At 34.7% G+C, this 23248-nt stretch overlaps 5 protein-coding genes across 13 annotated transcripts; 1 reads left to right on the top strand and 4 right to left on the bottom strand.

The window, feature by feature from the left end:
* Positions 1–1126: 1126 nt before the first annotated feature.
* On the bottom strand, positions 1127–5359 carry LOC102630072 (phosphoinositide phospholipase C 6-like). Its single transcript, XM_006486254.4, has 8 exons — positions 4721–5359; positions 3662–3858; positions 3398–3533; positions 2869–3305; positions 2643–2760; positions 2190–2342; positions 1972–2058; positions 1127–1891 (listed from the first exon to the last, which is right to left on the bottom strand). Exons 1-8 carry the CDS (start codon positions 5084–5086, stop codon positions 1598–1600), a joined length of 1788 nt encoding a protein of 595 aa, XP_006486317.1. The 5' UTR covers positions 5087–5359; the 3' UTR covers positions 1127–1597.
* A 3621-nt stretch (positions 5360–8980) lies between these two features.
* Positions 8981–11172, top strand: LOC102630374 (peptidyl-prolyl cis-trans isomerase CYP19-4-like). 4 transcript variants are annotated; one of them, XM_006486256.4, is made up of 8 exons: positions 8981–9178; positions 9328–9381; positions 9504–9582; positions 9852–9899; positions 9993–10016; positions 10350–10532; positions 10639–10714; positions 10832–11172. In XM_006486256.4, exons 1-8 carry the CDS (start codon positions 9131–9133, stop codon positions 10968–10970), a joined length of 651 nt encoding a protein of 216 aa, XP_006486319.1. In that variant the 5' UTR covers positions 8981–9130; the 3' UTR covers positions 10971–11172. The 4 variants fall into 4 exon arrangements, with proteins under 4 accessions (XP_006486319.1, XP_024956803.1, XP_024956801.1 ...); XM_006486255.4 differs by having other exon boundaries at positions 8986–9208; XM_025101035.2 differs by lacking the exon at positions 9328–9381.
* A 101-nt stretch (positions 11173–11273) lies between these two features.
* Positions 11274–14228, bottom strand: LOC102630880 (protein EARLY FLOWERING 4). Of its 5 annotated transcripts, none has more exons than XR_371480.4 (3): positions 13629–14228; positions 13427–13484; positions 11274–11759 (listed from the first exon to the last, which is right to left on the bottom strand). XR_371480.4 is itself a non-coding variant. In XM_006486257.4 (2 exons), the coding sequence occupies exon 1, from the start codon at positions 14109–14111 to the stop codon at positions 13665–13667; it is 447 nt and encodes a 148-aa protein (XP_006486320.1). In that variant the 5' UTR covers positions 14112–14228; the 3' UTR covers positions 13404–13484; positions 13629–13664. The 5 variants fall into 5 exon arrangements, 1 of the variants encoding a protein (XP_006486320.1); XR_371481.4 differs by having other exon boundaries at positions 11274–11650; XR_001508894.3 differs by lacking the exon at positions 11274–11759 and adding an exon at positions 12410–12887.
* A 470-nt stretch (positions 14229–14698) lies between these two features.
* Positions 14699–18875, bottom strand: LOC102606676 (DNA replication complex GINS protein PSF3). Of its 2 annotated transcripts, XR_003066493.2 has the most exons (8): positions 18646–18875; positions 18099–18181; positions 17933–18001; positions 17729–17829; positions 17531–17623; positions 16103–16242; positions 15831–16009; positions 14699–15318 (listed from the first exon to the last, which is right to left on the bottom strand). XR_003066493.2 is itself a non-coding variant. In XM_025101465.2 (7 exons), the coding sequence occupies exons 2-7, from the start codon at positions 18162–18164 to the stop codon at positions 15900–15902; spliced, it is 579 nt and encodes a 192-aa protein (XP_024957233.1). In that variant the 5' UTR covers positions 18165–18181; positions 18646–18875; the 3' UTR covers positions 15639–15899. The 2 variants fall into 2 exon arrangements, 1 of the variants encoding a protein (XP_024957233.1); XM_025101465.2 differs by lacking the exon at positions 14699–15318 and having other exon boundaries at positions 15639–16009.
* Positions 18876–19159: 284 nt separating this feature from the next.
* LOC102607088 (GDSL esterase/lipase CPRD49) lies at positions 19160–22034 on the bottom strand. The gene is made up of 6 exons (XM_006486259.4): positions 21795–22034; positions 21610–21687; positions 21037–21177; positions 20696–20772; positions 20455–20604; positions 19160–19647 (listed from the first exon to the last, which is right to left on the bottom strand). The coding sequence occupies exons 1-6, from the start codon at positions 21903–21905 to the stop codon at positions 19434–19436; spliced, it is 771 nt and encodes a 256-aa protein (XP_006486322.1). The 5' UTR covers positions 21906–22034; the 3' UTR covers positions 19160–19433.
* Positions 22035–23248: the final 1214 nt, after the last annotated feature.

Raw genomic sequence — 23248 nt, 5'->3', positions numbered from 1 at the left:
TTTACCTTTGTGGTTGGGGATAAGGACGACAGTGTCGGCCGCTTTTTTTCTTTTTCAAAACACTATAAATGAAATTCTTCAAATCTTTTGATACTTTTAACCAATTTGGATAAAGCTTGGGGAAAGACTTAAGTGAATTTGTTTGTACAAATACTAGAGGATAATTAGCTGCTACACTTTCCGGTCATAAGAAAGAAAAAGTAGGTGCAACAAATATTATTTACACAATATTATGGATATTAATCTCCGATGACTTTGCCAACACCATCGGTAAAATCCATGTCTCTAACAATTTTTTTTTATTTTTTATATTCTTCTTTTAATTTTAAAAATTGAGTGAAAGTTGCGCCAGTAAATTTTTCATTGAAAAATAATTTTTAATGACGATTAATATCAGTTTTAATATGACAGCTCATGAGTACGACAATATACATTATATATATCAAGAGTCAATTCAATTATGCGTTCAAGGGGCAACGTGGCATGCCGCTGCCCACATGTCCATATCCTTGAACATAAATGTGATGTGGTCTAAGCATCTCAGATTTTGACCTTTGAGCCGACACGACATCTGTAAGCTTATCGCCAATTTAATGGCGCGTTGATGTGTACAGAGACAACATATTGTGATCTCTTCTTGTTGTCGGTATATGCCTAATATTCTATTTTTACATTTTGTTTTTATTTTTGTGGTTCTTTTGAAATTATTACTTATTTACTTTTATATTCGTGTGTGTATATATAATATATATATATATAGAGCAATGCTAAAGAGAGAGAAAGACAAAAGAAAATAAAAGAATTTTACTTTTTCTCTCTACTCACCCTACTTTCTCTCTTTTTCTTTTTAATATATTTTTTATTATTTTTCTCTCGTTCTTCTCTCTTTATAGCGAAAGAAAGATAAGATAAAATGAGACAATTTTATTTTCTCTTTCTACCCAGCTCACTTTCTCTCTCTTTTTTTTAATACACTTTCTCTCGTTCTTCTTTCTCTATAGCATTTTTCATATATATATATATATATATATATTATAGGGGTGTAGCAAGGGTGTTTCACGCCATGGCTAAAGGTCTAATATACATCAATGGTCAAGGATTTGAGTAATACAATATTGTGTAATGATTAACAAGACAACGTTACATTATTATTATTCATAATGAAATAACATTGTCTGAATAAATTTACATCTTATAAAGTGCAGATGCTCTGATCGGCACATCAAAATTTTCATATAGAAACCAACCATACATGCATGTAAAACTTGCAAAGTGAACCAAACCATCATTAATGTTTGTGGCATGGCGTGCAAAATTTCCTACCCTAGCTTTTACATGAAGCAAAGTTAACAAGAAATGTGCTGCAGTACATGAACAATAATTGTCCTTTTGTGTTGTGTTGAAGTAGCTCTTTTAACTAATTGATTACGATTGATAATCCAGGAGGGGCAGGCACAATCATGCGATAGCTGGCTGCAACAAAATTAATTAACCGCGCTAAAGACATGGGAGATTTCGGATGCAAGGTGGCTCCCAACAAGGCCAAATTATAAGGTCATGTACAGATTATGTGGTAGGCTTTATGCTTTAATTTGCCCTATAAAAACTCAAACCCCATCAGAAGCCTTACAGATTTGAGTTTCTCTCCTTTTTTATTATGAAGTGGAACTGACCGGATTCCCCGTCTCAGTTCCGGCACCGGCAAACACGTCTGGCCACCGAAATCATCCGCATCCGAAATATCATGCTCCCGGACTTCAATCCGAAGCAGAGCCAGCTCGGGAACTGTAAGAGGAAATGTGAATTCTTCGTTCCAAACGGGGCACCAGTTATCCAATATCACCTTTGTTTTCTTCTTCGAATCATCGTTTGGGAGCCCAACAAGATAAAGCTGCAATTCGAGTTAGTTTTCATTAATTAGTTGAAACCTCGCTTGCAATGCTCAAGCTGATAAGTAAACAATACATATACCTTTGTGTAAAAATCTGGCGGGGAGTACGAATCAAAGTGTGTGTGGCTAAAATCCAATCGCCATCCATCTCCCATATACACTCTTACCTATTAATTAACAATAAAGTGCTATGAAAAGAAAATTTGAGGGAAAAAAGAAAAAATATTTTCAATCAACTTTAATTAATTAAGCTAAACGAATATGTAGTTATTTTCAAGTTTAAAATTAATGTGCTGACCTTCAATGTTGTTTTGACTGGCAATGGTCTTTTCGGATCGAATAATTGTCCAGATGGATCTTCTTTCGTCAGAAAATCTGGTTTCTTCACATAACCGCAGCCTCCATTGGCTCTAAACATGCCATGCATCAACCAGAGAGATTTGCCATATCCCTTTTTAAATAAAAAATCTGCATATGTTAGTATGTATCAAAATTTCTCAAGTTTCTTTAATCAAACAGTTGCTAACTAAGGCTTCGTTTTAGCTTTTTTGGTAGCTTAATTAATTGCACTAAGCCAAGCTCTATTATTAACTAAAACTATTTAATGAAAAATAAACTCTAGAAAAATGATAACATGCATATAAATTTTCCTTGACTACAACTGGAGCTTATGTTTCATAAAGCAAAAATATGGCTTAAAAGTTACAGCAGTATAATTACAAAACGACACCCTAACGCTGGAAAATCTAACCTGCATATTGAATGCAATCATTTGAGCTCCATGCATCCATCCGATAAGTGGCTTGTAATTTGAGGAATTCACTCTTGTTCCTTTAGGATAAATTCTCAGAATATTCTTCTGCGTGAACCTATAAAAGCATATATAAAAATAAAAATAATATTTGATTGTTAATATTTATTAATTAGTAACTGTTGCGATTGTGCTTAATACCAAGTTAAAGTGTTTGATAAAGTACCTGACGACGTCAGTTCCATGAGATAGCGCGGCTTTCTCAAGTTCTTGTTCACTCAAGCTAAGACGTCGTACTTTATCGGCAGCAACTTTTAACCCATCCTTTAACGTGCCCTTTGGTTTCCCAGCATGGATTGTGATTAAATGCTTGTATTCGGGTGCTACTCTAAGGCCAGATCCAGACTTGGGATCAGAGATTTCAAAATCATCTAGATCTTGATCACTATCATAACCTTCTAGGTCGCTACTATTTGTTGATGCGTCATCAAATGATGCATCCCTTAGTTTTGTTGAGGCACTAACATGGTCCTTTTCAAGGTACTCTTTTGGTGGCTTTGTTGAGATAATTATCCTTTGTTTCAGTGACTCTGGTGAAGGAAATTCTGCTAATTTATTTGATTCAGGAAAATACAGCATTTTCCCAAATATTTGAGTGATCATCTGCATAAAATTGGTATCAGTTAAGGTTCTTAGAATCGCCTCTTTTTCCTTTTTTTTTTTAATTAAAAAAGGACAAACTGAAAGCCAATTACCTCTGCAGCTTTAGCTTGAAGGTCAGGTGTAAGGTGATCTTCTAAAGTTATAATCACTGGATATGGAGAACTAACAAAAGCATTGTCCCTTATAGACTTCAAGCAGTTGATAAGCGAAACTGGAGTTGTTAGTGTCCTGTCATTCAAACAATGTGACGTAAGACTAATCAGAAATTAACGTTTGCATCATAAACAAATACCGGAAGACTAGCTAATACTAAACAAAGATAAGAAAAAGAAGATTGAGAATTAATTAATTGATACCTTCCATGAAGTACATTGATATCTTCTCTAGTGGAATTAGGCCATATATCCAGTTCAATGACTCTTACACCTCTTTGTAAAGCCTTTGCAATTGGAACCTCACTGCAATCACTACTCAGTTGATTCCCAGTTAAGTAGGAATTATGCCCTGTATATATGAAATAATTTGACAATGGAGCAGTCATATCATTGTGTACCTGGATTGACATACATATAATAAATATGTCATGAGCAATGTCCTTGATGTCAAAGAGCCATCAAGGTAGATATTTTATTAAATAATTAAAAAAAAATTACAGATAGTAGAAATTGAGAAACAAAGCCCTAACTCCAAGGAAAATAAAAAATAAAAATTAATAGTTTCGAGTTCCCCGAATTTTGTCGAGAGTTATCTACAAATATTAGGAGAGGAGAATTCGATGAAGGCACTCCGAAATAATTACCTCAAACACAAATGAACGTTCAGTTGCCTTCAAGTAAGCAATTATTTATGTACTAATATATATATTTTTTTACCATCCTGTTCGATCTAGTAATAGTGTGACTAGAATTCATCCAAAGTTGCAGCTATAAAAATCAGAAAATTCCAGTCAAATCCCTTAACAACGAATAAACAAAGCTCAATTCCAGTCCAAGAACAGAAAGGAAAACTTATTTCAGCCAAGTCAATATATGAACATCATATAAAAACAATATTAATTCTCTTTTTATTAGCCTCCATGGCCATATATAAATCTAATGAATGAAGACCTAACGCTACGCATAAACCCTAAATTTTCACGTACCCTCATACTTTTCCATCAAACAAACATTAAAAAATAATAATAATAATAATCAAAAAAATCTTTGGACACATGAAGGGTCATTCTCCAGGATCGAAATGATCTGCTCGTTTTAAAATGCATATTCGAGATCGGAGAGACAGTTTTGTTCGGTTACAATACACACAACAGCATTAAAATATAATAGCTAGATAGCGGCGTCTGGCTTGCTCAAATCTTTAAAAGTACATGAAGGCATATGCACAGAGAATTTATAGAGAGAGTGATGATAGGTTACCTCAAGCTTTATGGGGCCATTGATATCATCATCAAACAAGAGAAAATGGAAAAAATCATCAAGGTTAAGGCCATTTCTTGTAAATCTAGTAATATGATGCCTGCTGCTAATAATATTATTCACAATCTCCTCAGCACGGGAGAGGGTACAGCCAGTCTCGCCTTGATGCTCCACCATAAACCGCCGGAACTCGCTCGGCTTCATGTGAAGCCCATCTTGAGAGAAATGCATGAAGGCCATCTTCACGTCGAGGGGGGGCTCCGGCTCCCGAATCTTGAACTTCCTGTTGAAGAAGTTGAACATCCTGTAATGGTAACTCCCATCGTTGCTGCTATTCTCTGCCACGTCGCCGTTTTGGCTTTGCATTTGATCTGTCTTCTCTTTGTTCTTTTCGCCCTGTGTACGTTGTTGTTGTTGCTGTTGTTGAGGAGCGACAGCGAGAGAAGGAGAATGAGAGACCTTTTTTTTTTTTTTTTTTTAATTTTGTTTTGTTTTGTTTTTGTGAGAGAGAACGAGGGAGTAAAAGAAGAAGCTAATATTTAGGAGCATTTGAAGCTCTATCGTTGGAGATTTGATATCCTATTGTATGAAGTATTTAAGCAGAGTATAAATTATTTTAGAACCACCCCCCCCCCCCAACCAAAAATAAAAAAGAAAAATCTAATTAGTTTAGAGATTTAATCATATTTTAGACAGAGAGCAGCTGCATAAATATACGAAATCAAATACAATTATTTGCATCAAATTAATTCACTAGTTCTTATCTATTGGCTTTGCAGAAAATTCATCAATATGATATATAATACTTGGGAAATTATTACTCATTATTGACTTTGCAGGAACTACCGAAATAACACATTTTAAATTTCCACTAGCAAGTTCTATACTCTTATTTTATTTATGCCAACAAGCTACAAAAATTTCCGTATAAAAAAAATAAAATTGACCTTTAGTTTTCCTGGCTGACTTTACCATGTTACTAAAATTATATATGAATTGAAAGAAGGCCAACGCAAATGATACTCTATATTCCATACATTAATTCTTATAGTTGTATATTGATGCTCGTACATATTTATTCAGATCTTATTTATTTCCAAAAATTATGAGAGAGGTGTTAGTGCACATATAATGACACACCAGTCCCTAGCTTCTTATCCCTCAAACAAATGCATCTTAAAGATTGTGCAACGTGTCGGTTAGCAAAAGTTGTATTAATTACGTGTTATATTAATAAAGAGGAAAATGATAGACGAACGAAAGCAAGATTAAAGGACGACAGAAACGGCAGCGTGGGCTGCCGTTTTACATGTTCTCTTAATCCAATTTTTTTATTTGTGGGACCGACAATCAATAATCAAATAAAAAATAAAAAAATAGAAAAAAACAGCTCAAATATCTTCGTTTATCTTTTTTCTTATTTAAAACGTTATCCACTTATTCTCCTCCCTCGCTAACCACTCGTTCTCCAGATTTTTTTAATCCCCTCCACTTGTTCTCGTTCTCAGAACTTCGTCCTCTCCGTTCTTCACACGTTCCTTACTCTGTCCCCTTCGTTCTTCACGCGTTCCTTTCTCCATTCATCCCCATCACCATCCAACGCTGCAGGCAGTAACAGAACTCGTCCCCAACGCTTGCTAACGATCGATTTACAATGGACACGATCGATCTACAACGAAGCTGCCACTAGTAGAACAACCGGAAACGAACAAACGTTCCCTCTATTTGAGTCATCGTTAAAGTCCCGTTTAACTATCTATATCTCTCATTCATACATAATCAATATTTTGTATCAATTTTTGTCAAATAATTAAAAAAAATTTGTTATAGGAATAATGATAATTCTGTAAAAAAAATAATTAATTACGTGATTTGTGATAATTTTTGTGTGATAAGTTAATTTGGGAAATATTGTATTTGTGATAATTTTTGACTTTGAAATGCACTGAATTTTTGCATTTTTCCTTATGGCCGCTTTTTTTTTTGTTGTTGTTGTTGAAATTGAACAAATGCAGGGTTGGAAATGCAGATATTGGTTGTGTGATAAACAACTAAAAGAGATGCGGGATGCAGAGAGAGAGAGAAGACAGGAAACTGATTGTTACATGCAGATATTGGCTCACGTTAAATGCACAGCTAAAAGAGATACGAGAGATGCACAGAGAGAGAGAAGACAAGAAACTGATTGTTAAATGCAAATTTTTTTTTAAATTTATTGTTAAATGCAGATATTGGCTCACGCGCCATGTTAAATTTATTTTTTTAAATTAATTGTGGGTCCATGACTGAATTTACGCATGCAGGAAATTGAAGAGAGAGAAGACAGGAAACAGCAGCATGTGCTGCCGTTTCTGTTTTCATTTTGTCTTCCCTTAGTCTAAATAGCAGAACTCTAATAAAGATTGAACCTTTTACATCAACGTATCAATTGGACTTCTGATTAAATCAACTCTTAACTTCATCATCAAACATTTTAATTTTAAGTATTATGATTTTTCTCAAAATGCTCTCAATACTGAATAGAAATGTGTGATAAATCTTTATTTTACTCTTTCTACTTAAAAAAATAAAAAATAAAATAAAATATCAAAATACATTAATACTATCAAATTTATATTTTAATCTTTTTGGATTATAACTGAAATACAACAATTCATGATACCAAAGTATGGTTTCAGGATTCATCATATCTCAATGAATTGCAATCAAACTAGAAATACTTTAGTTAAGTTTGTGCTTTGTCTTATTAGTTGCACTAAATTTTTGCATTTTTCCTTATGGCCGCTTTTTTTTGTTGTTGTTGCTGAAATCGAACAAATGCAGGGTTGGAAATGTAGATATTGGTTGTGTGATAAACAACTATCACACAACCAAAAGAGATGCGAGATGGAGAGAGAGAGAGAGAAGACAGGAAACTGATTGTTACATGCAGATATTGGCTCACGTTAAATGCACAGCTAAAAGAGATAAGAGAGATGCACAGAGAGAGAGAAGACAAGAAACTGATTGTTAAATGCAAATTTTTTTTTAAATTGATTGTTAAATGCAGATATTGGCTCACGCGCCATGTTAAATTTATTTTTTTAAATTAATTGTGGGTCCATGACTGAATTTACGCATGCAGGAAATTGAAGAGAGAGAGGACAGGAAACGGCAGCATGTGTTGCCGTTTCTGTTTTCATTTTGTCTTCCCTTAGTCTAAATAGCAGAACTCTAATAAAGATTGAACCTTTTTCATCAACGTATCAATTGGACTTCTGATTAAATCAACTCTTAAGTTCATCATCAAACATTTTAATTTTAAGTATTATGATTTTTCTCAAAATGCTCTCAATACTAAATAGAAATGTGTGATAAATCTTTATTTTACTCTTTCTACTTAAAAAAATAAAAAATAAAATAAAATATCAAAATACATTAATACTATCAAATTTATATTTTAATCTTTTTGGATTATAACTGAAATACAACAATTCATGATACCAAAGTATGGTTTCAGGATTCATCATATCTCAATGGATTGCAATCAAACTAGAAATACTTTAGTTAAGTTTGTGCTTTGTCTTATTAGTTCTTTCGTATTAATTGAGAATTTTCTATAGAAATTATCTTATTATCTTTGAGCTTTTTTTTCTTAAGAAAAAAAATGCATTTAAACCATAGAAGAGAAAAGATACAATAGTTCTTAAGGGCATCTTTGAGCTTTTTTAGATCCTCATTCATTTAGAATTTTCTTTTCAAAAATAATAATAATAATAATGTTTCACGCACAACTAAATAAAAGTAGAAGCCACTTAATCTTTGGCCGAGTGGTTAGAGCTGTTGTCCTCCAACTTCGAGGGTAGCAGTTCGAACCCCCACAAATGCAATGTAGAGATATTTTATTCTTTAATTATATTGTATAATTGAGTAAAAATAGTCTTATTCCTTATTCAAAAGTTAGTAGAGTAGATATTACTCGAAAAAGTGCGTAGAATGGATATCATTCGAATATTAATGAGGGTTAAAATGTGGTCAAAGTTCTACAAGTAACCCAAGAGTGAATATTAGTGAGGGTTAAAATATGATCAGAGTTTTATAAGTAATCCAAGAGTGAGTAAAGTAAATATCACTCGAATATTAATGACGGTTAAAATTTGATCAGAGTTCTATAAGTATTGATATAAGTAATAAAAAAAATAAAAAATAAAAAATAAAAGTAGAACACCGATCCCCAGTGGTACCGGCACCACAAGAATATTTTCGCGCACAAATTTTTAACAAACAAAAACCGTCAAAAGCGATTCAGATTTTTTTCTTCTCGTTTTGCGAACACGGATCTTTCATGCTTCAGTTCACTCTCGAAGTCTCAGAAGAAACCAAGCAGCGGTTTCATCTGAACACGACAAAAACAATCATCATCGGAGAGAGATGGCCACAAAGACAAGATTGGTCTCAGTCGCTCTTTTGTGGGCTCTGGTTCTTTTTCTAACCCTAGCTTTCATTCAGGTATTTTTTTGGTTTTTTTTTGGGGGGGGGGGGGGGGGTCATTTCTTCGGTTAAATTTATATGCATAGGAAATTAAGTTTAATTACTGTTAATGGGATTTATTGTTTCTTTGTTTTTAGAATCGTTTAAGCGATGTTGGGATCTCATCACAGAAGAAAATTCATAACAGTGAGGTGGATTTGCCTTTCATTTATTTTGGGTGATATGAGATACGTAATTCATAGGAGTGTGTTTATTTTGTATGTATTTTGTAATTAATTTATGATTTTGATCTCATTGTGTGTATTTTTTGCAGGAAGGGAACTCAAGAGAGGAATTGGAAAAAGTGACCCACAAAGTTTACTTTGATATCGAGGTTGGTGGGAAACCCATTGGTATGTTTTGTATATCAAAGTTTGCTCTTTGCTCTTAGTCTTCTCTTTGTGTTTCACTTGAAAATAAATCCATTTATAAGCATATCATTTTATGATTTTCTTTTTCGAAAATCAGTTTAACTATCTATTGTATAGGAAAAAACAATAGATTTTTTGGGAATTTGTATTCTTTTTACAAAGACACACGAGTTATATGCTTCTATGTCTTGTGATTTCCGTTATGTTAGTTTGAATAAAAATGTGTAATTGTGTTGATGTACTTCTTGCAGGTCGCATAGTTATGGGCCTATTTGGGAAGGCTGTCCCTAAAACTGTAGGTATAGCCCCTGATGGAAATATGCTGCCTCATTTGTCTATTTGGATTTTTTATCTCTTGAAGTGTTTGCTTATTATAAATGTATCTCTTGCAGAAAACTTCCGAGCACTTTGCACAGGTAACTAACTTTTGCCCCTTTCTGATATCTGTATATATTCTCTACTGTTCATATTGTTGCTACTTTTAAATTTTTAAAATTCTAACTTCCTATTAATGGTATTATTGTTAGACCATGTAGATTGTGGGTTAAAAATTTTATTAAACGAGATGCCATGATAAAATAGTTTGTGGATTAATGGATATTACTTCATAAAGTGCGTAGGATAAATTACCATTTTCACTTGTTTGTTTGCGCAATCCTAGATGCCCTGGCCTTTAGATATTGCAAGATCAAGTCGTCTAGTGCAGGGTTAGTACTTTGCTGTGCTTATTTTGAATTCTCTCATTGCAGGGGAGAAAGGAATTGGGAAGAGTGGGAAACCACTTTATTATAAAGGGAGCTCATTTCACAGGATTATTCCAAGCTTTATGATCCAGGGCGGTGATTTTACTCTTGGTGATGGGCGTGGTGGAGAGTCAATATTTGGGGAAAGTTTTGCTGATGAGAACTTTAAACTGAAGCACACTGGACCAGGTAAATTTCTCGGATGATCTTATTAGTATTCTTCTGCGCCTTTGAAAATGATCTTGGTTAAAGGCAGGACAATGAACCCATTCCTCTTTCTTTACTCCTTGGACAGGAGTTCTGTCGATGGCAAATGCTGGGCCAGACACCAATGGGTCACAGTTCTTCATTACGGCTGTCATAACTAGCTGGTAAGTTTGTTTATTAATCAATATTCTCAGCATGTCTCTTCTTCAGCTTCAGACTATGCTTCTGGGGCCCCTTGGGATTTAGTGAGCTCACTTCAAGGCGTTTGTTTTCTGTCAAAGGTTGGATGGCCGCCATGTTGTGTTTGGCAAAGTGCTCTCTGGGATGGATGTTGTCCGCAAAATTGAAGCGGAAGGAAGGCAGAGTGGGGAGCCCAAAAGTAAAGTTGTTATATCTAACAGTGGTGAAATGGCTTTGTGACAGACCATCCTTATTAATTTTTTATATGGAAATTGATAACTTGTGCTATATTTGTGCCATCTGTTTTGTTCCACATCCATTCGGGTTGGTATATGGTCTGTAGAAAAACAACTCTATTTCCTTTTTGCAATTTGCAATGGTCTTTAACAGATTCGAGCTTGGTAATAGCTCTGTTATTCCTAGAATAGTTTGTGTTTCATTATTTTTCATTGTTTATAGTGGAATTGCTTGCATTTGCTTGTAAGAACCAGTTACTCCTACTCATATAATGGTCTTGGTTACATGGCATCTATAGCAAGAGTATAAGATCTATTAACAAATTTTCTCACTAAAATGATCCACCTTAAATGTTGATGCTTCACAATCTATATAGCACCGAACAAACAGACAATTACAAAGATTGGCATTGCTTTGATCTGAAGGGTCAATAAGAATCCACTTTTTAAGTGATATTGACAGAATACTGGTGTTGGAACTCTCACTGATGACAGCCTTCCTTAAGTTCATTTCTATGCGAACCACACAGTAACCGGTGGAGAAATTAAATGGGATTTAGATACCGAGATTCCAAAAGCTTAGATCAAATCATCGAAGTATATAGGCATTATATTGGCATCTTTCTGATCAGGTTGTTGATGTGATGACCAAATCCTTCATGATAGGGCCGGACATGAAGCACGCTAAAAACAAGTAAAATGAAGAATGAGATTCAGGATATGACAATGATAACCAAAAAGAACATTCCTAGCACTACGGATGGGGCTGCTGCCTTCACGCTAGACAAACAACCTGTCAATTTCAGGAAATATCAATTATCAAACACCAGAAACTGATCTTTAGAGTGCAAGCTTGAAAAACAAGATTGTCAGGAAATGAAAACGGAGCTCTCCTCACAAGCGTACTTTGTAAGCGCATTCTATCTAAGCCAGGTCACACAATTCAAGCAATAAGTTATAGTGCTTGCAACTGCTGCTTTTTGCTGTATATAATGCTTTGGATTACAACTTAATTTGATTCAAGGGAAAATATTGAATTCAGACTACAGGTTTAAACTTGGAAGCATCAAATTGATAATCATATGAAAATCTGAATAAGAGAAAAGCTATCACAACAAAAGGATTACATTAACAAACATAAAGTCAATGTCCCTTGCAGCAACCAAAAAGGGAGAAAACAGAAAGGAACTAATGGTGATAGTCTTGGGGTGCGGAGAAATGGCAACAATTACTGCACAACTGACCATGCCGAATCAGACAATAAAATAACCTAGTAAATTTGAAATTAAGCACTTCTTCAGCAAGTCTTAACTAGTTACAATTCTATATATATATAAAAAAAAGTTACAATTCGAAGTTAATCACTTCTTCAGGGAGTCCTTAACTAGTTACCTATCACTGACTTAAATATGGTAACGAAAATGATACAAAGTTTCAAGGGCAAACAATAAAATTAGAGCTTTGTTATATAGTAAGAAAAGAAATCACACAGAAGAAACCTTAGCAGAAATTAAATGTGCAACAATTAAGGAGTTGCCTATTGAACATTTTGAACTAGACTCTATTAACTGTCCAACCATAAACATATTAGAGGTTGAACGCAATATCTATGCAATTCTCGAAATTGTTTGCACTCTCATTTCTGAACAATATGACAAAAATCCCACTAATGATGTATCTCCAAGCATTCTTCCATGGAGGGGACGGCATCTCGCCACAAATATTTGTTAATATCAGGCATTTCAAGTTTATATCAGTCTTTTCTGGTGCTTTGCTTCTTCATCCCTATTAAACAAGGAGAAATCTAATACTGAACTATCCCATGCTAGAGTCATTGCACACATTCGTATCTCCACAATTCAGATTTTTCTAATTGCACCAGCTCAGCGGGACAAGTTGTCAGCAGTGTTGTGAAAGGAGACTTTGAGAGGATTCAAAGGCAAAGATCAATGTTAAGAATTCAATAGGTTGCAAGTGACTAAATAGACCCAGAGAGGCACGCTGTAATCGAATTTTTATCACTGATAAATTAAACTAAATTTGAACAGAACTTTCAGATTCTGTAAACTTCGACAAGCAGATATGAGTCACCGTCCTAGACTAAAAATTCGCTCAATTTTCATAAATTCCTAACTTTTAATATTTCCCAGAGAGATTTAGCCAAACTTCGTCTAACCACACAACACAATATTCTCAAAAGAAGACCCAAATCAATTTGACTTCTATGGAGACCTCTTAACAAAAACTTAACCCAGAGTCTGAAGTTCACTTATCTATCTCATGAATAAATGTCATTACGCGCTTACAATCAATTGATTCACCCTGCTGTAATCTACTCACGTTCAATTCAAATATAAATCTATAATCCTTGAGAAACCAAAATGCTAACATCAATCCACCAAATTAATCACACATAGAGAAGAAAAAGCAAGAGAAATAAGCAAAATAGAACATAAATACCTCATTAACATCACCAAATTCAAGAGGAGACAATAAGCCTTTCCAGCAAGTTATCCTCCTTGTAACACAGTACAACAAACAAGCAAACAAATACCACATAAGCGTCACAATTATTCAGGCAAACCCATCACCTCATGGTAAACAACCAACCCCAACTGGCATATATTACTTGAGAGTACACTGAGCAAATATTATAACAAACCATAGTTAAACAGAGGCACAAAATTTTCAGGTCTCCTCACGACTCACTCCGGCCATCATCATCCTTGTTTCGCTGGTGAAACGCTCTCGAAAAATTTGTAGACAAATCAGAGTAAAGGGAAACAACTTTGGAAATGTTTCCATTGAGTTCTTGTATCAAACCCACGTTTTTGACCATATTGTCAGGAATCTTTGACTGGTGATTCTCATTAACCTGCTGAATCAATACACGGTTCCTGTCCAAAACAGATTGAACTTGTCCGAAACTAGTGTTAAAACTCTGCCAAGCCTCCGGATCACATTCTTCTTCTGGTTCTTCATCTTCTAAGCCGCTGTTTTTTCTCTTGTTGTTTAAGGTTATTGGTGGGTTTCTTCTTGCTTGTTTGAGCTTGTGTTTGACAGTGGGGTTGTTAGTGATGGTGGTGTTTGAAGTGTTGTCCATGCTTGATTCACCGGCGGAAGAGGAGGAGCCGAGCGGGGCCATGTGCAGTGCAAGTGAGCGTCGGACCCACTTTTCGTTTCAGGACATACATCCGGTGCGAAGAGGCAACTTTCTTCTTAAATGGATAGTGAGGTAACTCAACGTGGTGGCCGGTGGGTCGTAATTAGCTTACGCGATTGAATACTGCGTGCTTCACACTCAAAAAAGGGAATAAAAAAATGCAATTTAAGTCGATTGTACGTGTCATACTCAGACCCATACATGTCGAATTTATTTATTCATAGTACAAATAATCGTGATCAGAATACTAACAATGTATATTCATGCCCCTCATTTAACATAATTTAAGTGTATTATATTTAGACTTTAGTTCTAACTACATGAATTTTAATAAATTTTGTTCTCTAATTAAATAATTTTAAAATAGGACAAACACAACATGATTCTATAGGATAAAAAATAAAACTACATAATATAAATAATTAAGAGTCATAAACAAATTAGTGTGTTGAAAGCTCTAAACTTAAACCCAACGCAATGATTCCATTTAGATAAACTCAAAAAGTGCATTAATTTGTGTAATGCTTGCAAGGAATTGGTGGGACAAGTTACGAACTACTCTCTAATAATAGACTAAAATGCTTGAATGCTAACGTGGGATATACATGCGAGTGGGATTACGTCGGTTATAAATATCTTGGTCAAATATCTTAGGAGAACATATACAAAAAGGAAACGGGTAAAGGGCTCAAAGTGGTTGTGCAGCCACGGAAGATAAAAGTGCGCTTCTGCCTTTGTCAGTATCAGATTCAGATGTTTGAGAAAAAGAAATATCTTTGCAGACAAAAGTCTCAAATATCTCGAAAATTACAGAATAAGAGAAAACAGTCCATGCCCATGACAAAAAGTTTGTTCTAATGGATACTAAAAGTAACGCCATCAACAGAACTTTGACAGTAACAACGAAACATGATCAGGGAAATTTTCCAGCCAAATACACTGATTTTCAACTTCTAAAGCTTTCTTTGCTACAGAATGAGCAGCTATATTACAACCCCTTGGAGCAAATTGAATTGATGCTTGGCTCTGGATCCTAAGCTTTGTCTGGATTTCAGCAATAATCCATTCAATTTCTGCCTTGCTTTCCTTTCTGTTTAGTGACAGATCCACCACCTCCTTTGAATCTGACTCAATGACCATTGGCACACAATCTGACTCAATGACATTCTTCAATGGAAAGCTTTACTTCCTTCTCAAAAAAAAAAAAAAAAAGTAACGCCATCTACACTTGAATTTTCAATAGGATAATTTCGGATAATTTCGAAGTATATATATATTAAAACCCATAGTACAAGAGATATCAAACTAAAAGGACTATCTCATTGCATGTATACATGTAAAATCATATATATTTGTCTTGTAAATTTCCAATCTAAAAAATCTGTTCAGCACCATGAATGTTTAGCTTACCGGCTTCTTGGTGCCAAATCATCTCCATTTTGTTAGTGGATGGACAACAAAACTATAAATATTGGGCTTTCATATCGACTTTTTGACAAAGTGATGAACTTTCTCCACAAAGTAAATTGGTATTTCGTTTTTATATAATTATTTACTTTACAACTTATCAGCTAATTGTTAATTTGTTATAAATTAAACAGGTAAGGAAAACCTAGAACTCTTAATTTTTATATCAGGAGCTAGCCGCTACGCTACATCAGGCATTTATGAAATCATTTGGGGCCAATTTCATACACTTACAAAGCTCAAGATGGCGAGAATGAACTCGATTTATTGGATGGATATTATAATTGGGTTAGGAAAAAGTGCCTAGTCGATTGGCTTCCTCTTCCTTCCGAGAACTGAAGCCCTCTGAATTCTGGGACCGCCAATCCGCCACTTCTTGAAGGCTGCCATGGAGGATTGAGCTGCCTCATACACTACAACAAGCACAATCACTTTGTCATCATTTCAAATACATATGAGACGTAAAAATAGAAGACGCGTGCTAAAATCAGCAAAGGGAATCTCACAGTTAGTTTCTTCTTTCGTTAACACTGCTAAGAATTTGGAAGCCACTGCATATGCTGCAGTGTGTGCCTTGGTCAAGATGTCCTTATACCTCATCTGAAATGTCGACAAGAGCATCTTCCCAATGGTGCGATCACCAACTCTGTCCATAAAATGAATCAAGGAATAAAGAAGAGCTTAACATCAATCACTAGCACAAACTACACACATAACAGCAGTAATTGCAACTAAAACAGATCATCAATTATAAATTAAATGTCGACAAGAGCATCTTCCCAATGGTGCAATCACCAACCCTGTCCATAAAATGAACCAAGGAATAAATAAGAGCTCAACATCAATCACTAGCACAAACTACACACCTAACAACAATAATTGCAACTAAAACAGATCATCAATTGCCCAATATCAATGAATAACAAAATTATTTATCTACATTACTGTAGATATAGGATGATGGAAAATCTTTTCTACCTGACTTGGACGTTACCTACATAGATTACAAAGAAGAACTCAATTCCCTCCCATCAGATTTTAAGCCCGCAGATTTTGGCACCAAATGTGACCACAATTAATGAAAAACTACTTGGTAAGTTCTGAATCCACAGAAGGGTAGCCATCAGTTACAAAAGATATTGAGGTACATTAAAACCTCCTTATAGTCGTATTGTTGGAACAAACTAATTTATTATTATAAGGGAACAAACTAATATATAACCCTCCTAACTACTAAAACAATAAAACGGACAAGTTTAAGTTGTTCATTCTCTGTTCATTCAATTGTTCTTATAATTTACTATCTTTCCTATGAATCCTATCTTTAATGTAGATAATACTCAACTGTAAATTTTGAGAGAAGAACCTGGCAAGCTGCCTCATGACATGCTCAATGAGACAACACAACTCTAAGCTCTAGACTTAATGTAAAATAATAGAGGCTAATGTGAATAATAATGTCTCAGACCACAAAAACGAGTTCACACCAAACAAGAATCAAATCATGGCTTAAAACAAGCAAATTAAATGGCTTGTTGATCAACTGAATGCTTCTAGAAATGTTGAAATTGTCTCCTTGGAGTCAACAATCCTAAAAAAGGCTTTGAATAAAATATCTTATGCCAAAAAATATCAGATCAAATTTGTTCAGAGAAAGCAATCAGACATGAAAAGACAGTCCTTCCACCATATCATTCAGAATATTGTGCACATGTCAGAGAGAATTTCATATGCTCTGAACTACATTTTCTCTTTCAAAATGACAAAGTGTCACCTAATGGCAATGTAACACCATTAAATATGCTAAAAGCAACTTATCAGATAACGGATCTGGCTATAACATAAATTAAGAGCAGTAGTGCAAGAAGCTAAGAATCATGTGCAGCAGAATAGGTAAATGCAAGTATAAAAGATAGAGAGGGGTAGAGACTCACATTGGTGCTATCTTACATCCAAATTCATAGAAATATGGACACCGAGATCTTAGATCCACATTTGCAGCATCAGCCTGGATTTCCCGTCTTGTTCTGGTAGTAGAAAAAATAAAAAGCACTAGTACGTAAACAGATATTCACATCTTCAAATTAAAAAAAAAAAACTGTGATAAATAAAAAAAATACAATGGTAATTACTTTTGATTGAAGCAAGCTGGAACATTTATTGATACAGCTTGCCTCAAATATAACTCCTGAGAAAGCCAGAAGGGAAGCTCTACTTTTGCACCTTCATCAACCTAAAAACTCAAACAAAAAATAAATATATGAGAATAATACAGTCACAAAATACCCAAATACATGGCTCTGGCACACTGCAGTGTAGATCCTTTTGGAACTTACACAGTCTTTTTCAGCACTGGGATCAACTTTTACTCCATTTGCTGATTTATGGAACACAACAGGAACAAGCTGCAAGTTAAAAAAAGAAAAAAAAAATAATCATCATTTTCATAATAAGAATTGGGCAACTCTGAGTCGAATCAAGCACAAAAACAATATTATTAACCTCTTCCTCTATAAGAATTTCATCAATGTCAAAGTATTTTCCATTTCTCGAAGACGTGTCATTCATTGTTTCAGTTTCAAAACCTGTATGACAATAGGTAGATCTAATTTTAGTACCTCAAGATGAAGAAAAAAATGATCCAAGCGACAATAATACACACACACACACACACACACAGAGAAACTGAAAACACTCGCAACATCCAGATCTCAGCTTCAAGCAAGAATTAGATCTAAATTCATCCCTGAAACCACTATTTTCGCAACAAAAGAAACAGAAAATCGTTTAAGTCATGTACTGAAACTTGATTCTAATTACAGTTAAAAAGCTCGAAATTAAGTTTAATCATCATGAATTACATAACAAATGGTAAAGGAACAGCTTACATTATGTAGTTGAATCAGGAAACCCTAGACCGACGAACTATAAATAGCAGCCATGACAGATAGAGATTAAAGATGAATAAGACTAAAAAAAAAATTAAATACGAACTGGCGCTCGAAATTATGAAATAAATTCAAAATATAAATGAATAGAGAATTATTACCTGAAATTTTTTCTTCTTTTTGTTTGATTAGCTCCAACGGCTGGACTTCGGAGAGGAAAATGTGAGCTCTTGAAAAGGAGGGAAACTCAAAAAATTAAAAAAATCAGGGTCTGCTTTATATATGCGGTACCATGCGATGTTTGCGATCCTGACCGTTCAAGTTTTAGATCTAGTCGAAAAGTGAACGGTCGCAGATTTTAGAAGTGGTGCCGCCGTCGGCTGTCATTTTTTTTTTCTTTTTTATATTCTAACTTATTATGGTGCTTTTAGCAAAACGACAGCGTCGGGACTTTAAAAAAAATTGAATTGCTGCTATTTCTTTTTTTATTTTTATTTTTATTTTTTCTTAATGAGCGACATTCTTCAACGTATGATGAGCAGCGTCAAATAATTAATTCACACTTTCAGCACTATCAAGAGAAATTGTAAAATCATACCACGTGACAATTGCTCACAGCATCATTTTTGTTAAAAGAAAATGTATCACTTGGGGACAATATTTGTTTTTCATAAATTTCCGTAGCGGGCAACAACGAATTTATAGACAGAAGAATTTCAAGAAAAAATAAATATCATAGTAATAGAGCTTGGGTAGAGGATCAACGGTCTGAGATATGTGACCTATACAGGGAACAATTTGCTACTAAAAGAATAATGAAATTTATGACTACTTAATAATAATTCATCATTGAAAGTTTGTTTGTTTTTGGCAGTGCCCATGTAAATGTGTTCAACTTGCTGGGCATGGCTCCTGCAAACACTGCAAAAGCATAAGATGAGTCCGCAAGTTAGTCCCATTGAATCTCCCTGTGAAAGGTCCAATCAGAGGGGTTTAAGGTCCTTTCACCGCTGGCGGCAACAAGATCATAAAGTGAGTCCTCAGAAAATTCGGTGGGCATGGACTTCCAGTGTAGAGATGGCTTCCACTCAGCTTGCTTGAGCACCTTCAGTATCTCTGCTACTACAATCTTGCTCCCTTCTTCTGATAGATGAATCCCGTCTCTGGGAAAAGAAGAAATTTGAGTGTTAATTTGATGAAAAATGCCTACATTTAACAGGATATTGATGTCAATTCTAGCACATGCTTTTTCGGCAAATGTCATCATGCAGGTTGAAAGGTGAATAATGATTGCACTATGAAAAGAAAGATTATGATCAACTCAAAGAAGTTGTTATTGAATCACAATCAAGAGTCTGGACCTTGTTTCATTACACACAAATCAAATGAAACAATTTTTCTGTATACTAGTGAATGTTATTTGCTTGTGCAGGAAAAATCTTTTGGTATAATTGGCAAACATAGATCAACCAACCAAATTAGACAGGAAATAAAATGAATGGCTGAAATATCTGATGTTTGAGCTCAGTAGTAGGCCAAGTTGATCAGCATGGCTTATCTTTCTTGAGAAACAAATGACAGTAAATGGTGATCTTATCCATTCTAGACAATACATGAAATTCAATAGAGTCAATTCTGATATAAAAAAACCAAAGTCTCTCTCAACTACAAGTGAATCACTATCCTAGCAAACACATAAAGGGAAAGAAATACCACGCTCAAGCCAAAAACAAATATTTAGAATTCTAAAACCTGTCTATGAAAAGTTCGAGTTCGTCGAAGCATATAGAACACAGAAAGAAGCAATTTAAATTGCAGTACCTATGTCAGTCAAATACACCTCTTCCGCATCAAAGCAGAGCATACACACTATATATAAGATGACCTAAAGTAGATCACAGCATAATAAAATTCTGGAACGTGATTGTATGGGTTAAAAATAAATGCAGACAGGCAGCAAGCAAACTTACGTGAAGCAGGCATTCTTCCAATCATCTCTTTTCTGAATTGCAGTAAAAAGATCGACTGCCTTCACTCCCAAATCATGGCACAAATTTATGCAAGCATCTGAGTACTTTTGGCACAACTCATTTGTTCGTACTAGCTCGCTAAAAATTTCACTGGTTTAAGGAAATATACAAGCCTTAGAACTGCTGGAAAAAGTAAATAAATAACATCCAAATTTGATATACAAGATAGGTATCACAGCACCTCGTGCCTTGATTAATTCTGGCCTCATCGACTGGAGGAGTACTCAGAAAAATTATGCGCGTTGCACAGGAAAGACTCTAATATCAGACATCTTGTGTTAGAATGAGACTGAAGTACCAAATCTAAACCACAAAGCATGCAAAAGCAAACACCCAGGTAACATATAAAGCTGAACCCATGAAAAGAAATGAACCAAATTCAAGACACAACCTCAGGCTGTTGCAGGAATGCCATGAGCAAGTAACAGGTAGACTTCCTCCTTTGGGACATACTAAATCCAGTAAGGCACTTTTAACTCCAGGACATACTACTATTAGGTAACTTGTGTATCAAGAAAGTACCTTGAGATGAGTTGCAATCCTTCTCATATTCTCAACATATTCAGGAAGTGGGACATGAGGGCCTAAACCAGATGGGTGAGGTCCCATTGAATCATTTCCACCAAAATAAACAATCACCAACGAAGGCTGTATAGGCGCATCCTACAGGGGACAGAAAAGAACAGAGATAGTAATGTTTGCATTAGAGTAGCAACTCTATTTTAACCTCAATTATGAAGGACACCAAGTTTAGCGGACACCATGACTGTACAATAAAATGATCATGAATAGAGCATGACAGAAAGACATCCTTTTACGTGCATTGCCGTGTTTGAGTGAAGCAGATTGAAAAGCACTTTTGGGGATAGAAAGAACTTAAATTTGCATTTTGGAGGGATAATTCTTTTCTAAAAATTCTTTGCCAGTTCGAAACGTTACTAAAAATTGCTTCAACAGAAAAAAAAAAAAAAAAAAAGGTGCTTCTTACTCCAAGGTGCTTTCTACAGAAGCACTTCCAAATTCAGCCAAAGATTCTATATATATATACATATACATATTTATACATACACACGCGCACACACATGTATATAATACCTTGGGAAAAACTTGATCGAGAACCTGAAGTGCGCGTCGTGAATTCCACCCGTAGTAACCTCGCAGCAAAATATCTGCCTATCACACAAATCACCAGTAGCATAATTATAACAGATGCGTCATTTTTGAAGAAATGTAATTACAAAGAATACAAAAAATGAAATTATAAGGATATAAAGATATACTTTGCGAGCGTAAATGTCGGAGAGAATGGCGCCCCAGCCGCCGTTGCTGAAGCCCAGCTGGACAATGGACGATCCGAAGAGAACGAACTGAGGCCTAGCGGGTCCCACCATTGTTTTAGTCACGAACGGAGATGATGACAGGATCACCGTCACAGCAGCCACTCCGCAACGGTTGCGTTCGCTATAAATTCTCTTTTGCGCTGGGAGAAATTTTAGGATATACGTTTTCTAGAATTCTAGCATCAGTATATATACACATGTGCGTGTAAAATGAATTTATCAGCGATAATTATATTAAATTTAAGGGTCCGGCTATGCTCCACCATAAAATATTTTTTTATAATTATAATTATAATATAATTTTTTATTATTTATAATTTTAATTACATAATTATAAAGAAGTGTATCGCGGCAGAGCATCTCCAACATAGACATTGTCAAAATTTAATTATATATATATATATATATATATATATATATATATTATTTATGTTGATTAATTATATTATTTCTGATAAATTTTAAATTTTTTTAAAATAATAATTTTGTCTTTAATGTTGTTGAAAGAGTATATTTTTCTTACCATTTAGTGACATGTGGATGGATAAATTTCCCAGCAGTAATTTTTTTATAAAAAAAGATAATTCAACAATATTAAAAGAATTTTTTTTTCTTCGACTCCGTGGTAATTTTGTTAGAAATTAAAATGACATTAAAAAAAACATAATTTAATTAATTGCTCTACAAGAAGATTGTTATTAAAGGAGACTGTTATAATTAAAGGAGCCGCGAGTAATAATTAAAGGAGACTGTTATATTAGATAATCATGTAACATACATGATTATGTACTAATATATAACAGCTATTAGATGAAAATCCAATAATAATAAAAAAAACTATTTATTTCCCACAACCGTTCAATTTTCATTCCATGGCTGCTACGTAATAATGTTACCTAACACAATAAAAGCCATTATTAAATTACCGCATCCACTGCAGAAGGGAGGAGGATAAATGCGTGCGGTTGGCTTGTTGAGTAGTGTGGTAGAATCAGTAATTGGCGCTCACCAAACAAGCCAACAATATGAGAGGCTCTTAATGCAGCTGCCGGTGACAAGTCTGTCTTCTGTTGACTATTCGACATAGTACAATCCATTAAACCCGCCATTTACCGATCCTGCGAACTTGCAAGTTGATAGCGATCTTTTATTGGTTTTAGCCTTGCTCACAGCCGGAACGATTTCCAGTCCTCGAGGTTGTCGAAAAGTGAAATTCGGCCCAAGAGCCTTGATATTGTATATGATCATTAATCCCATTATTCTTCATATTTCCTCGACTCAGCTTCATCTGCTATTACTCTTGAATTGGTCCATCTAAGGCTGATGACGCTACATTTTTTTCTGGGGTGGCAATTCCGGTCGGAGTTCGTAAATTTTTACTAATTTTTCATTGA

Source organism: Citrus sinensis, chromosome 4, assembly GCF_022201045.2.
Source record: "Citrus sinensis cultivar Valencia sweet orange chromosome 4, DVS_A1.0, whole genome shotgun sequence".
NCBI lineage: Eukaryota > Viridiplantae > Streptophyta > Magnoliopsida > Sapindales > Rutaceae > Citrus > Citrus sinensis.
Note: the sequence above shows the minus strand (reverse complement) of the source record. Positions and strands in the feature narration are given on the sequence as shown.